The sequence below is a fragment of the Canis lupus genome, chromosome 11 (genome assembly GCF_003254725.2).
Source record: "Canis lupus dingo isolate Sandy chromosome 11, ASM325472v2, whole genome shotgun sequence".
Taxonomy (NCBI): Eukaryota; Metazoa; Chordata; class Mammalia; order Carnivora; family Canidae; genus Canis; species Canis lupus.
Genome location: NC_064253.1, coordinates 1,631,893 through 1,648,298, shown reverse-complemented (window position 1 = coordinate 1,648,298; position 16,406 = coordinate 1,631,893). Strand labels below are relative to the sequence as shown.

The window sequence follows — 16,406 nt, the reverse complement described above, 5'->3', positions numbered from 1 at the left end:
ATCGACCGCTCTGTCAGTCTGTTACCAGTTTTCCTTACTGGAAGCAAAATATTGAATAACTGCCTTATTGCCAAAGGTAACCTTATGCTTAAATTCATACAATAGCCAGAGGAGCCTCAGGAACTTTTGAAAGATTACCCTCCCCCCTGCCAAAAAGCTCCTGCTCCACTCCATTTACCCTTTCAGTCCATATAAAAAAGTATTTTAGTACTGTCTGCATTGAAAGTCTGAAGGGTGTAGGAAAAAATGGGACCCAGATCTGTATCAAGAGAAATATTTTCCTTCTCTAGAGAACTTTAAAAATAAGACTAGGGCAGCCCGGGTGGCTCAGCGGTTTAGCGCTGCCTTCAGCCCAGGGCATAGTCCTGGAGAACCCAGGATCGAGTCCCACATCAAGCTTCCTGCATGGAGCCTGCTTCTCCCTCTGCCTGTGTCTCTGCCTGTCTCTCTCTCTCTCTCTCTCTCTGTGTCTCTCATGAATAAATAAAATCTTTAAAAAAAAATAAGCCTAACTCTGGGAAACGAACTAGGGGTGGTGGAAGGGGAGGTGGGCAGGGGGTGGGGGTGACTGGGTGGCGGGCACTGAGGTGGGCACTTGACGGGATGAGCACTGGGTGTTATTCTGTATGTTGGTAAATTGAACACCAATAAAAAATAAATTTATTAAAAAAATAAGACTAACACTCATCTATCTGGAACGATTCTAGCTCTTTTAAGCAGAGAAGAGAAAGCGAGGCACTGAGGACCCTTGTAGTCCTGTGATTTTAAATAGTGAACATCTTTTTTAAGTAGGCTTCATGCCCAGCATGGAGCCCAAAGCAGGGCTTGAACTCATGACCCTGAGATCAAGACCTGAGCAGAGATCGAGTTGGACACCTGACCAACCGAGCTACCTGGTTGCCCTGGAGTAGTAAATATCTTCAAGTACCTCAAAACTAGGAGTGAAATCAAAGTGGCTCATCCTGTTCACAAAACTATAAGCACATAGGCACCATTAAGGATTCTAAGTAAGACAAGGAAAGACCCCTCGGTGGATCCTCCTGGCCACACCTTGTGAGAAAAACACTTATACCAATACTCGGGAATATCTGATTAGTATACTTGCATATTTTTGAAAACTTGAGATTCAGAAATTTGCAGGACATTTTTAGCAACAGACGAAAAAGAAACGTTTTGCCTTTTGATTAAAAATATTTGCTAATATTGGAAGGAAATGACGACACTCCAACATCCACCCGTGTTCACGTTAAGTCTGTAATCAGAGATGGTGATGTAGAAATATAGCCAAGTGTCACTTAGAAACACACAAGAACTGGACATGCTATATACTTCTCTTTTAAAATGTATCTGTATTATTTTCACTAATCAAAACACACATAATATATTTTATTATAAAACATTAGGCAATGTTACTTTTGAGATCTGCAATCTGAAGGTCACACCTGTATTTACTACCAGCATGAAACACCAGAGGAGGACATTAGAAATCAACCAGACAGACTCATACATGGTCACCATGACTTACACAGTATTGAATCTGGATTAAACTGCTGGATTATCCCATCCAGAGGTTCAACCAGGGACTCTGGGTGTCAGCAGGGGGCCCTGCCAAGGGTTTTCTCCTTCCAGCATGGAGGCTCTGAGTTTCATGTCCCCAAGAGAAGAACAGAGCCCCACTTCCATTTCTGCGACCACGACTGATCAGCACTGAGCAGTCCGTGTTTCCACAATGTTCTCCTGCTCTGATAGACCCTCTCTGCTCTCTGAAACCTGCACCTGAGGTCAAGACCTGACATAGGGGAGGCAGTCGTTTCCTTTTTGACTGAAAACTAAGCCAACAAATAAAATAAACCTAGTCCCAATTCCAGGCTAATAATAAATTACCTGGTTTATAAAAATATGTGTCCAAAATAGTTACTTCCAGGGTTGTGTACAATATAAATTACAAAAATAAAATAGAAAAGATGAAAAAGTTGAGCACGTTTTAGTTCTTTTCCCAACATCAGCATTCATCCATAGACAGCAGTTTGAAACTGTCTGCAATGCACCAGGACCCTGGCACATTTTGGCTCAGGACGGAGGACCATGATGGGGGCTGAGGTATTTCTATGGGAGCTCTGCTCTCTGCGGCCAGTGGCCTGTCCCACCCTGGTGCACTCCTGCTGTCTGATGGGTGGTGGGCATGGCAGGAAGCCCACCCACGCCCAGACAAGCTCCATCCAAGAATATGCAGGAGGAATGATAACTGAGTAAAAAGCCAGTCTGCAGAGGCACCCAAGCTCCTCTCAGGATCCAGACCTTGGATGGATACAGGAGCTTCACAAGCCCTCAGCATCCCCAGGCCGCGTTCACAGAAGCCAAGGGCAGTTCATACATTTAAAAAATTCTCCTCTCTCTTTTTCTATTTAAAGATAGATTTAGTGAAGTCTTTTTAAAGAATATGTATTAGAGAAAAGGCCATTTTAAGATGTTTATATATAGATAATGATAACTTTCTTCACTATACCATCAGGCCTCCAAAGCCAAAACCATCCTGAGCCATATCATAATAGGTATTTCTCCTTTAATCCAAGTCAGAATTTCCATCTTGTACCTGAATGTGTCTAAACCTCACAATATAAAACTATTACCTTCAATAATAATTTTGTTCATCAAGGGTTCCAGTTTCCAGTGATCAGACCCACCAATAAGATACAACTGGTGCGAGAGAATCATATCTTTTTGATAATATTTATAATAAAATTTCTTATCAAAGTTCCTCCTCAGAACACATTCCTATAGAATGCTGACCCAATAGCTTCCAAAAACAGTAAAACACAAGATATGAATTTTTAACAGAATAAGCTCATGGGGCAAGCATTAGGAGCACAGGTAACCAAAAAAATGTGATCATTGTAACTCCATTTCTGCAGTGACACTTCAGTACTCAGTAGCTTAGTGAACTCTGAATAATTTCCACATCAGAAAGTCTGAAAGCATCAATTTCAGGTGAGCAGTTTTAAATCAGAAAGTACTCAATGGTTAATCACCACTCTTGAGGGCACTTCCTCCAAAAAAACCCCATGAGGAGGTTTCCCAGAAAATTCATGGGTTTCCCTTAGGAAAAGGGGATGCTCCACGAAGTGGAAAAAACCACCACCACCACCACACAGGCGTTTGGAATCACTTCGCTTCCTCGAACAGATCCAAGTGTGGGGAGGTTGGGGGTGGATGGATGGGGTTATGTGGCTTCTTTCAGCAAAGAAAGAAAAGCCAAATAAGAACATTAGGTTGGAAATTGGAAACGCTGTCCTGGGAGATGGTGCACCTCCCCAGGAATGAGGGAATGACCCTGACCAGGCTTGGGGAAAGCAAGCGCTCAGGAAGTCACCGCAGTCAGCTTCAGTGACCGTCTTGTCAAATTCTACTCTCACCGCTAATGGACTTGAGAATCTGCCATTGTGTTGTTGACATGAAGTGTTAGGTGCCTGATCAAGAAGGCGAAGTTTTAGGTGGGATTTTAAATTAATAAGTCCAGAAGACCAGGAAAAATGAGTGAGGGTAGATTAGGATTTTAAAGGTATATCTGTCTTAGGCAGCACAAAACTTAAAATTTTATCATGCAATAAAGATGAATGTACACTCATCCCAAATTCAGACAATTTAGAGGAAACAAAGTGTCCATATAAATGTCTAGATTTCAGCAGTGATAATTCTCAGCCCAAAACATGAAAATTTAAAAAAAAGTTGTATTTTTTTATTAAATAGATTTAATTATATTCCTTCTGAAATACAAAAGATAGAATAAATTGTATCATAAAAGGTAAGACGTGATAATATGATGGTGGCCAATTAACACATAAATCTATTTTTTCTGGACAGACACCAAATTACTTGAGAGGATTAAGAGATCATTCTAGAAGCAGCACTACCTGGAAGATTATTTGGCATTTAAATACTGATTTCCAAAGTGCTAGATGGCAAGTCTGAGCAAGCACATGTGGTCACATGCATGTAAGTCCCAACAGTTATGAGGATGAGAAATTGTCACTATGACCGCACAACTTAAAAAAAAAATTGTCTATTCTAATTGCTCACCTGAAATGACCTTGAACAAAATCTCTAAGAGTGTGGCTTGCACGTGTTTTCTCCAGACATAATCTGCTTCGTTGTAGAATCTAGGCAGGCAATCCTATTAGAACTGAGTAGGGGCAAGGCATCGTGTTTCTTACATGCAGAACATGGAGTTTTCTGTTTGGTTCCATCAACCCCCAAGCATTTCAGGCCCATGGAAGCGAGAGCTCCTTCACTGTTGACGAGCTTGTTACTTGTGACTTATCATCGGCAGCCTTCGAGGGGTCCCGTCGAGGCATCAAGGCTGCTGTCTGTGTCTGAGGCCAGCGTCTGCTCCGTGGACATGGATGAGATGTCGTTGATGGATGATGACCGGGAAGGAGTGGCATTGCTACTTACTGCTGCATCTGTGCTAAGAAAACCAAATATAATAAAATCTGAGGCACGACACTGCTGCAGGTTCGGGCAGTGAGACATGAGGCCTTTCTCAGCTCCATGCTTCTGTGGCCCCCCAGCCTAACTGCTCGTACTAACAACCCATGAGCCTGCTACACGTGCCCAACTTTTTCTGGAGTCTCTCTTTGGGTCCAGTATTCCAAAAATTTCTTGTCTGTCCCTACAACATTCTCCTTTTCTTCCTAGTGGCTAAACATCACATCTGTGCATGTGTATAATGTTTGAAAAATATGCTTCTTTAAAAAAGATATTAATAGAAAATTGCTGCATCTATCCTACAAATATAGGTGTCACAAAAGGCTGAAGCCCAAATAGGGTTCAACGGTCATCAGACATTTCAGCTATAATCATCAACACTTTGTCCAAGGGAAAAAACAGGAACCTTTGAAGAATTCTTTTGTAATATAAATGGAGTGGAAAGAAATCAGAGAGGGAGACAAACCATAAGAGGCTCTTAACTCTAGGAAACAAAACTGAGGGTTGCTGGAGGGGAAGTGGGTGAGGGGATGGGGTAACTGGGTGATACACATTAAGGAGGGCACGTGATGTGATGAAGCACTGGGTGTTGTATGCAACTGATGAATTATTAACTCTACATCTGAAACTAATGATGTACTATATGTTGGCTAACTGAATTTAAATTAAAAAAAAAACTGTTAAAGACTGTATACAAACAAAAAAAAAAGGAAAAAATTTAGTGGCCTCTTGTTCATTTTATTTTTGTTTTCTACATCCCCAATACTGATGTTTTTTTTTTTTTTTTTTTTTTTTTTCCAATACTGATGTTTTGATTTCTGAAGTACACAAAACCATGCCATTACCGACTGTCCATATTTTAGGCTGGTTTGAGCAAAAATAAAACAGTCGAGCTCTTGGAGGCCAGTGCTTGCATTCTTAAATTTGTGCCTGATTAACCACAGCACCTAAATCTGTGCTAAAGTTACATAATCTCTAGATGCTTGACACATATGTCATGCTGAATATAAAATTCAAGAATGAGTACACGGTGCAATCTGCACTTCTGTGTGCGTGTGCTCCTGTGGGGGTGGAGGTGGGGGGTGGCAGAGGATGTGAAGTGAGAAGATAAATACAACTCAAAGGAGTTCACTTAGGAAGCAGGTGGGATCCTACTGACACATGTGTTAGGTCTCTAACAGTCACACGGTGTGAACAGATTCCCAGGCAGACCAAGTACAAATACAGGAGAATCACATGAATGATTTTCTCAAAAGAAAACCAAATTCCATTTTGCTTAGATTCATGCTAATTTTCTTTAATCACTGTGTGTATGTGTGTGTGTGTGTGTGTGTGTGTGTGTGTGTGTGGTGGTACAAAGAGGGTCACACAAATTGGTAACATTTTAAATCAGCTCCCTCATCTGTAAACTGAGCTGACAGCAGCAGGGACAAGTGCAGAGCAGGGATGTCTATAACACAGTTTAGTGCCTGTTACATCAGTAACCCGTTAGCTGCTGCTACCACGACACACTGAGACAGGAAGACCATCTACCTCGGGGAGCTTTCAGGCCCAGTGCTGGTCAAGCCAGCATTTAGCGCACTGCTACCAGTTTGGAAATGGGGTTGAGGGGGTGCTAAGATCAAACTATTAAAGCAATCACTAACCTGAAGGCTGATCTTTCACAACACCATTCTTGCTTCTTTCTTCCCAATCCAGCACTTCTTTATAAATCAGTTCTTCAAATGGAAATGCAAGTTAAAAGGCTTCATCAGTTTCTTTGTGTCTCTGAACCCTGCTTTCTAATCAATCAGAACCACTCCAAGGGCACTGTGATGCCTTATTTTTAATTATGGTATACAGTTAATTCAATAATATCATCTGGTTAACTCAATAGTATCACCTACAAAAACCAAAACACCCACGTCTTTAACTCAACTGTTAGGGCAGCCAAAAACGTAGGCAGTTCTGAACCCACAGGGGGTTTTATAAGGGGCTGGAGACCAGCAAAAGGGCTCTCACAGAGCATTTCAGAGTACTGGATGCTTTCACACTGTTTGCACATGTTTCTCTCCATTGTTACTTGGGATTCTCCAAAAGGAACTGATATCTATCTATGGGTGAGAAGCCCCTCCAGACTGGCCAGAAATTAATCCAAGTTCCTCAGTCATTTCTTGGCTTCAACCTCCATTTCCTTGATTCTGATTTGTGAGAAAAGCTAACAACATACTAAGGAAGCATTAGGGGTTCTTAAAATTTTGGCCTTTGTGAATCAAGATGAGAACACTGCAAACATTTCTGGAGGCCTATGAGCCAACCGTTGGCCACAGGCTGTGCCTGTGTGTGTCGGCCTGCTGAGCATGTGTTCATGCAGGTCATGGCACTCTGGACGCCCCGGAGCAAGGAGACATGATCTGCTTGGGCAGGGCACATTGCCACCTTTGACCTGCACTGACCATGGTTCTCAACTACTACTGATTCTGCTTCTTAATGGAAAATTGTTATTTGACCTCCTGATTATGGGTTTAGTTTATTGTGGGTTGTTTGGTTTATCTTACAGTCTTCAGAAGCAAACAATATGCAATCCATACCTGCTCCTCACTAATTGTTATCTGCAAGTTTCTTCTGTGCTAGGGATTGTGAAGAGATGGGCTGAGAGGGGCTGCATGGTCCCTAGCTCCTACCCTAGGAAGGCTACTGCTGAGAGTAAAGTGCCGCAAGCGAGTGGCAAAATCAGCTCTGTTCTTTACCTTTCCACTCTTCAATTGCATGCTCTCTTTCTTCCAACTGGGCATCGTAAATCTGAGGTGGTGGCTGAAAATTAAATTACATATGAAGTCAACAGTTAAAACCATAACGAGGCATGAAGACACTAAAATCACCAGGGAGAGTCTAATCTATGTATCATGTGGCTTTCATTTCATATGTAGCTTTTTAAAGATTTCTTTATAAGTGTGATATTACATCATTTTCAGAATCAAAATAATTAGAGGGAAATTAGCCCCCCCCAAAATGGAGCTATTATGGTCCTCTTAATTATAACATGACCTCAAGACACCCTAAAGGCATCTGTCCAAATGTAACTATAAAATCAGTAATTTGAGCCACTTCCTAGAGACCAGTCCTGGATAAGGACATGCCAGCTCAGGTTTACAGTTCATGTTAGAGCCCCTGTACCCAATCCGCAGCTCACATTGGGCCATCCCAAAAATTTCCTTAAAAATCACATGCTTATTATAAATGGGACTTTCATATGAAACGTTATGTTTCTGTGGTGGTTAAATCTACAGGCCAAAAAAAAAAAAAAAAAAACTAAAAAAAAAAAAAAAATCTACAGGCCAGCCCTAAAATGAGCCCACCCCTATGCCAGTTATCTCGCTTACAGCCAGAGATCACCCATGCTGGTGCTGCTAAGGGAAAATGCGCCTGAACACTGAGCTCGGAAGTGGAACTCGCCCAGCAAGTGCCTCTGGGAAAGGATAAATAAACTTGTGCTTTTCAGCAAGTTTCTTAAGCCTCTCTGAGGGGGTGGCTTAACCAAGGTGTTATAGGCAAAGCACATGGCACCTTGCCAGGTACACGATGGAGGCTTAGTAAACCGTGTTATTACACTCATACATCAGCATCTGCATAAAGGAAGACAATGCTATCACCACAGCAGAAGCATGTCCACCCCTAAAGTACACTGAGCGACAGCCCCAGAGCAAAGGTCCCAGAAGCAGGCCAGGTCTTGGACAACCCCTGGCCTCTTTGTATTCGGGAGTCCTCTGAAATCTAGAACTTGCTATCCTTACTGAGGCCATTCTGGAACGACAGAAGATCCAAGGAAGCGGACTCCCTGCCTTTACACACGAGTCTTTCCGAAACAGATGCTTACCGCTTCAGCTTCAGCAGGGTCATACCAAACAGTAATGTAAGGGTGACGTAAAGCTTCATCTACAGAGATCCGCTTGTCAGGATCTATCACTAACATTTTTGACAACAAATCTCTGGCTTGACTCGCTAGGATGAAAACAAATATCAGATTAATTAATAAATTAATGCTGAAACATAGAAAATCACAGAGAAAATGTGACAGTACAGATAGAACAAAGATGTATTAAAACTTGACATTTTTGATAGGTTCTGGATCAGCTGAGGCTTTTTCTTTAAGAATAAGCCAAGGAGGCACTTTCACTACAAATCTGGTCTTCCAACTCAGGTTTCTTGCCTCTGGAACTGGGAGGGGAGGAGTGGCAGGGCCTGGGAAAAGGGTACCAGGTGGACACAGGCCAGCCAGAGGCTGACATGGTGCCCGGGGAATGCTGCCACCAGGGCAGGCAGGGGAGCTGAGATAAGGATGGCGCTGCCTGGAGTGCAGGCACAGAGCATGAGCAAGGCTTTTCTCTTGATGGCCCATCAAAACAAAATTAGAACAGGCTTTTTAAGCCATAAAACAATCTCACATTTGCACACCATAGAATACTTTACAGATACCTCCGCTATGACCACAGCTATATATAATGTTGGAAACAGACACTTAAAAAAAAATCTAGAGGTTAGTTGCTAGAAAAAAACCAACAAGCTCAGTAACTTAGTCAAATGTAAGGCTCACATAGGTTTAGGCAATTAAAGTTCACATGGGTAGGCAAAGGAGAGACAGAGCTTTTCTGACCGAGGCAGTTTACCCTGATGTGGAGAGAAATTTATTCTTTTAAATCATGTTTTTGGTGACGGGCACAGGAGAAAGGGAGAAGCAGCTTTTTTTTTTTTTTTTTAAAGATTTTATTTATTTATTCATGAAAGACACAGAGAAAGAGGCAAAGAAGTAGGTAGAGGGAGAAGCAGGCTCCCTGTGGGGAGGCCAATCTGGGACTTGATCCCAGGATCACAACCTGACCAAAGGCAGATGGTCAACCACTGAGCCACTGAGGCACCCACTTTTTTTTTTTTAATCAATTATGGGCTAGAATCTTAATTCAAGTGTTCCATGGACCTGAAAACTGTGTGAATTCCAATTGCTATAATTAACATGAGTTTTTCAGACTGACGTGAACCTTTTTGTTTTGACCAAAGGTTTCCATGAGGCCATTCTGTTGAGGACAGAACTTTTAGGTCTAGAAGCCTTCAGGCTCACCTGTACCTCACTCAATTTGAGGGCTTCCACTATTTTATCTCCCCACGTCCAGGGGTGTCAGGCTGCAGAAACAGGTATGAGGGAAAATGAAGGGCATCTTACTTTTAATTTTGTCTCGTTCGGATTCTGATGGGAATATCCAATCTGGGAAGAGCTCTTCAAATTTGATTCCAGGGTATTTCGGTCTGTTTTCTACATAATTCCTCACGGTTGGCTGGAGTTTCTTCATAAAATCCGCAGACGGCGTTCCCAGCTGCTCAATGACTTTATTCCACTGATCAATATCTAAGAAGTCTCTTGAGGAAAATATAACTGAAGGACCTTACGGTTGCATTACACAGAGTAGCATCATTCACAGAAACGCTAAAATCCTCTTTCTACCTGCCAACAGGTGATTAACGAGGCTACCCCACTGGGGCAGCACAGGTATTCTGAAATAATATTGAAATACAGTGTGGGTTTCTGAGACTACTTTTAAAACCTCTGCACCTTTCTAAACTCTGATCACAGTTTATTAGACCAACACCTCGAGGGATGTATGCCATGCCCTTCTAGATCAACATAGTTATTCTTATTACTAAAGACTACCTGTGACAGAAGTGATTAAAGGTGAAATTAGGTAAAGATGACTTAGGCAAACCAAAATCAATTTTCACACCAAGGTGTCTTAAATTTGAAAGCTCCCTGAAGTAGACAGAGTAGAGTCCTGGGTTCACGCCTGGAGAAGCAAAGGCCCGGTGCAGTGCATGAGCTGGGGCTTGGGGCTCTTGGAGCCCAAGCCTTGTCCTCTCCAACAGGGCCGTGAGCCACCCTGGAGCTGCACTTAGATGGACAACTTTGCAGGTCATTCTCTGATTGTCATTGCAGGACCCAGAGCGCATCTGACTTCCTTTCAAAATACATGCCCTGGGTTTCAGACTCCACCACACTTGCCGCACAGCAGGTGCCAGGCCCCCAGTCTTCCCTGGCTCTTCATCTGACTTGTTCATAAAATGTGAGAATACAAGCGTGGCCTATTTTCCAGAGGTGGGGCTTGGCATAATAACTGGCATCATGAACTGGAAAGGAATTCTGAGACTGTAAACAATTATACAAAAGGATGTAGGAAAAAGAAATCATGGAAATAGCAATGTTTAAAAAGCAGTTTTCAAAAGTTAAAAAAGAAAATCTGATTGAGGTCTGTCTCAGAAAAACAGTCACATCACTGTGAAGGAACACAGGACGAGAACAGGCTCTCAAGATGGGTTCTGGCCTCTGGAGTAACGCATGTTCTCCTGCTTCACTGAACAGGCTCACGAGATGGGTTCTGGCCTCTGGAGTAACTAGCATGTTCTCCTGTCTCACTCCCTCATTTCCTGCGTGCAGCTGTAGCAGACTCCTGCAGCCCTCCAGCCCTTCTCGCCACCCTCCCTTCCCCTGGGTTATCCAAAACAGTCCCTCATCTCCTGCTTCTATTCTTGCTGGGACAGTCGACCGGACTTCCATGCAGCAGCTGCCATGACCTCTTCGAACCTGAGTCAGATGGGAGCCTAGAAGTGGGTAGGCGCTCAATGTCTAGTGTGTTCACGATAAAGGGTCATTTCTGTAGACTGACTCAGGGCAGGTGGGAAAGGAAAAGTCAAACCCAACAAGGCTGGCTGGTCTTCCGGCTGTGTGCATGCATTATTGTCCCTTGGTGGCTATGGGCCTCTGGTTATACTGAGCAGGAGCAAGGCTTGGGGAGGCCCCGACTCACGAAGGTTGTTGCATGGCGCCCCATGTGCTGGAGGAGGGCTGGCTGCAGCTCCCTCCCTCTGCTGGGCTATTGTGGCCACAGGAGGTCCCCCTCTATCCCAGGTCATGCATCTGAAGCAAATCTCAGAGAACTGCAATCTTGGTGCCAGAATCTTTTTCCATCCTAGCAGTTTTTAATCTACTGTTTGAAAGAGTGGGCAAAATTGCCTTTGCAAAATGATGTTAATCTCTGTGTGTATTTTGAGAATGACATTAGATGGCCTTATATATAAAACTATCAATTACCAATACTGCAAGATGCTAATATGTAAGGAAGGATTTTAAATTGCTTAAAAATCCACCAAAAAGTATCCAGTTTTTGTACTTTCTGAAGAAAACATTTCTTAATTAATTCAAAAAAAAAAGAAAGACACAAAATGACTATGAATTGAGACTGAACATTAGGTAGATATTTCTAAATTATTTCTCTTTAGAATATATCAACTTCTTCCTTTTAAGCTGAGTCTGTTTCCAAAGAAAGACCTCCTTATTTACAGTTTAGAACAAGCGAATCAAAGCAAAGATTATGGAAAACTGCTAGGAAATTTATTAGAACAAATAAAATGCTGTATTCAACTTCACATAAAATCTGTGATATGAAAAACATCAAGGAAGGCAAATAAAATGATAGGAACAAAATCTTTTCATTCCATGTTTGTGTTGTAAAGAATTTATACTACAAGAAAATCACCCTCATAAAATTATAAAAAACTAAAATAATTTCAATAAAATACATTTAAACACTGACTACACAGCTTGAGTTCCTTTAAAAATAACCATCAATCTGCCAACAGACAGAGACTACTTTAGGCTTTGATAACAAAAAAACAAAATCAAAGACTAATGAAAATCGTAAGTGGTTAGAACACAAATGAAAAAGGGAATATGTCAGAGTAAAAAATGTTAAAGATGGAAGAATATGAGGACCACGAGGAAAGAAAGCTCTTATAACTGTTCTATTGTCTCTTTTGCTTTATGCTCTATGTCATTGATGTGATTTGCTGACCACAGTATAAGTTAATCTTCTGCATCATGTTTGTTTAGACTTCCCCAAGTGTGTCACAAAAGAACCTTCTAGATGGATCTTTAAAAAACTTCTATAAAATGTCAACAGGCGAGAAAATTAATATACTGTTCCTCACAAACTTTTCCTTTTGGTCTCTTTTACCTCAGTCTTATGTAGCACGCTTCAGTTCTTACTTTGGGGGAAGATATTTCAATCCATACTGATAACTAACAAAATGGTATAGTAAGTAAATGACACAATACTGGTCTATTAAATTTAGACAGCAACTTCCCTTGTTAAATTAACTCAGTGAACTAAATAAGCAGTATTTTCATTCAAATATCAGAATACATTTGTCAAAGAGTAAATCAATTTCTAAGCTATTTTTAATAAAATTAAGAATATCATCAGTTTAACTTAATTCTAAGCCTTAATAAAGTCATTACAGGTAGTCAAGTGAAAAAGAAAACAGAAACCTGAACCATTTGGTTTGTGACACTAATTTAACAAACATAATAAAGAACCCCTTAGGACACAGTCTAGAATTACAACATTTTCCATTTGAGCTCCTGCTGCCTTTCGCATTTATGGAAAGCATGGCCGGGAGCGTCCCGGGAAGGATACGATCAGTGCCTTGGAATATCACACAACCTTTCACCAGCTCTCCCATGATGCAACCCACTGACCAGATATCAACTGAAAATAAAATGAAATGACAAAATTATGAAGTGCCATGAACAAAACAAAGGTGAGGAAAAGGAATTCTAACAGTGTACTAAACACACAAAAATGGAAAAAAATTTCTAGCTAAAGGTGAGCTTTTTACACAGTGTGAATGATTGCTGGCTGCTACTTTGGCCTTCAGCTTGCAGCAATCTGGGCTTTAGTGTCAAAGATTCCAGTACTTTATGGCTGAAAAGACAAACAAAACCCCAGAAAAAAGAGGTGCCTGTCCCCACAAAGCTATCTGTAGGCCACATGCCCTCCCCCCATGCCCACCCCGGTGGCCATTGCGGGGGCTCTCCCTGTGAAGGATACAGTCTCTTCCTGGAAACAGGACTTTATGGAGGACCATTTCTGCCATGATGCACCCGACAGACCAGATGTCCACTACCAAACACCAGGTGATTAAAACCAGCCAGAGACCCCCATGCATCTTTCTCAAACCCCCTCCCAACAAAGACAAACCCAGCTTGTCAATGGGAGCTTTTGTGAAATACGGACACAATGCTTCCTAAGTAATCCTCTGCTAAACTGCCATGTTGGCAGGTCTTCACAGGGGTGGGCTTGCTCATCTAGGCTTCCTTGGGGCCCATCAGAACCCCAGGCCTCAGATGGCTGGACAGAGGGCTATTTAGTACCTCTCCTTGGCGCTGGTGGGAGGAGCCAACAGGGCCAACACGTAGCCACAGAACCGTGTCTGTCAGGCTGGGAGCACTGGTTACAAAGCACGTATATCTTAAAGCATGGCTCAGTCCAGATGACCTGTGCAAACTTTCAGACTCAGCAAATAACTGTGATTGAGCTCTTTTTGACAAATTTGTCAAGAGCTCAGTTACAAAGGGCTCTGGTATCGGTAGGGTAAGTTTTAATGTTAAAGAGCCAGTCTTAAACAAAAGAGAACATGTATTATTCCATTTGTACCAAGTTCAAAAATAAATAAAACCAAGTTTTGGCCCCACGAACTAGGATAATGGCTCCCTTTGGGGTTTGAGACCTGGAGAAGGTCTGGGGAGGTTCCGGGTACTGCTGGCGGTATGGGTCCACATACTTCTCTATACTAAATACATTATACTTTGAGAAAATATTCGTTTTGAAAGTATATTTGTAGATATGGGTGACTTCTGCCAGTGGAGACGGGAGATGAATGACTTCGAGTCTGTGGGCCATGACAACCTGCGTATAACACAGCCCCCACGTGGTGTTTCCTCTGGCTCAGGGGACCTGGCTAGTGGTGAGCTGCAGCCGCACAGGAGCGCCACAGCCTCTGCCGGTGCTGCCCACACTCACCATTCTCTTTGTAGCCCATGCCCAGGATGACTTCAGGTGCCCGGTAATAGCGCGTCACCACGTACGGTGTCATCATGAAGTTGGTGCATGCCGTCCGGGCCAGGCCAAAGTCAAGGATCTTAAGCGTGCAGTCTGATTTTACTACGATGTTGCTAGGTTTCAAATCCTAGGGCAGAAATGGTTTAAATGAGTGCAACAAACCAGAGCATGCTAAAGAGACAAGCTTGTGTTGGTGGGGATTTGTGAGGCCGGGGTCTATGGAGGTACCTGAGTCCTGGGACACTGAGGAGGGTTAGCAATGAACCCTGTGATTTGGGAAAACCCTACTCTCTCAAATTAAAATGAATACAAATCAGCCTGCAGAAGTCAGATGGCTGCCCTCATCCCTGTGTGAGAAACTTCATGACATCCCTTTCCTTAAAATTTCCTCGGAGCTGCCACAGAACCCACTTATCCCTCCTCCCACCTGTTCATTCTTCAGTTCCCAGCTGTCCCACAGAAATCTAATGCAAGCCACACACATAATTTACATACATTTGCTTGTAACCATCTTAAGAAGAATGAATATAAACAAGTAGGTTTTAATAGTATATCTTATTTAACCCAATATATCCATAACATTATTTTAAAACATTAAGCAACATCTAGAAATTATTAATGAGATATTTCACATTCTTTTTTTTGGTACTGTCTATGAAATCCACTGTATATTTACAATTAGAGCCACATTCTGAGTCTCCACAGCCCTATGTGGTTTGTGGCTGCCATACTACATGGCATGGGGCTACAATTCTCTGACTCTGCAATCTTTGAACAGCTCCTTCTTCGCCCAGAAAAAAGAATGCCATGATCAGCAAGCCCACCCCACTGCACACACCACCTGTGAGGCAGCCCCATCTCCCCCTGCCAGTGCCAGGTCTGTGACAGGAGACTCTGGCTGTGCTCTCAGTAATCAGAGCCCAGCCGCATACAGCAGACGCTCAGGAAATACTTGCTGTGTGAACACACACATCACACTCCCCTCTACCCCACACCCTGAACATATGAACAAATTTCCAGAGTCTCTTCCCACAGGAAGTCCTGGGCCTTCCTTCATGGTGAAGCCCTCTCTGTCCCCAGACCCTTCCTCAGGCCACAGGGATCTGACTTCTGCCTGGGACAGCAGCCTGCAAACTCACCCCAGAAACTGCCTTCTAAGCTATGCTCATCTATTCTCTTCACAAGTCATGCCACACAGGAGGACCTGGGAGGACTCCATGTGGGGTGTCAGGCCCTGCATCTAACACTTTCCTGCACATTTGGGTACAGACAGGTGTGCAAGAGAGTTAAAAATTACATCAGCTAAAATTATGTTTCATGACTATTAAATGTTCTAAACTTCCTGGATTCAGTATAAATATGTTTGAAAAATGCAATGAAAATTCCCCACCAATTCCCAAGCAGATGCTCTGGCCTCGTTGGCCCCAGAACACTGCGTGAACACTACCTTCTCATATGTGTGTTCTGATGTAGGGGAGACCCAGGGGGTACCCCCACCCTGTACCTGCAACTGCTAGTCGGCCCCTCACACACACCAGCAAACCTTTCCCCTGAGGAGGCAACCATGCAACTAAGGCAAAGAACCAATTTGCTTCTAGTTTCTTTTTTTAAAACCAAGCCTGTGGCAAGAATAGGAATTTTAGAATACAGCTGAGTGAAGTCAGTCGCAGAAGGACAAACATTATATGTTCTCATTCATTTGGGGAATATAAATAATAGTGAAAGGGAATATAAGGGAAGGGAGAAGAAATGTGTGGGAAATATCAGAAAGGGAGACAGAACGTAAAGACTCCTAACTCTGGGAAACGAACTAGGGGTGATAGAAGGGGAGGAGGGCGGGGGGTGGGAGTGAATGGGTGACGGGCACTGGGGGTTATTCTGTATGTTAGTAAATTGAACACCAATAAAAAATAAATTAAAAAAAAAGGAATTTTAGAATACAGCTTGCTAACAGGCGAAATAATGCTCAACTTCGTGAAAAAAAAAAAAAAAGTTTTT

General features: G+C 42.6%; 1 protein-coding gene across 6 annotated transcripts in view; it reads right to left on the bottom strand.

Annotated features, from left to right (window-relative positions):
* Positions 1-1,329: 1,329 nt before the first annotated feature.
* MAPK9 (mitogen-activated protein kinase 9) overlaps positions 1,330-16,406 on the bottom strand; it is a 51,648-nt gene continuing 36,571 nt past the window's right edge. For 3 of the 6 annotated variants that reach the window (XM_025446561.3, XM_025446564.2, XM_025446565.3), the window contains 7 exons: positions 14,370-14,535; positions 12,984-13,055; positions 9,683-9,865; positions 8,342-8,466; positions 7,215-7,278; positions 6,132-6,203; positions 1,330-4,460 (listed from right to left, as the gene is read on the bottom strand). In XM_025446561.3, the coding sequence (XP_025302346.1) occupies positions 4,318-4,460; positions 6,132-6,203; positions 7,215-7,278; positions 8,342-8,466; positions 9,683-9,865; positions 12,984-13,055; positions 14,370-14,535 (825 nt within the window). In that variant the 3' untranslated portion in view covers positions 1,330-4,317. Of the gene's footprint in view, positions 4,466-6,131; positions 6,204-7,214; positions 7,279-8,341; positions 8,467-9,682; positions 9,866-12,983; positions 13,056-13,397; positions 13,470-14,369; positions 14,536-16,406 lie in introns of all 6 variants that reach the window. The other 3 variants (XM_025446562.3, XM_025446563.3, XM_049116463.1) reach the window with 3 other exon arrangements.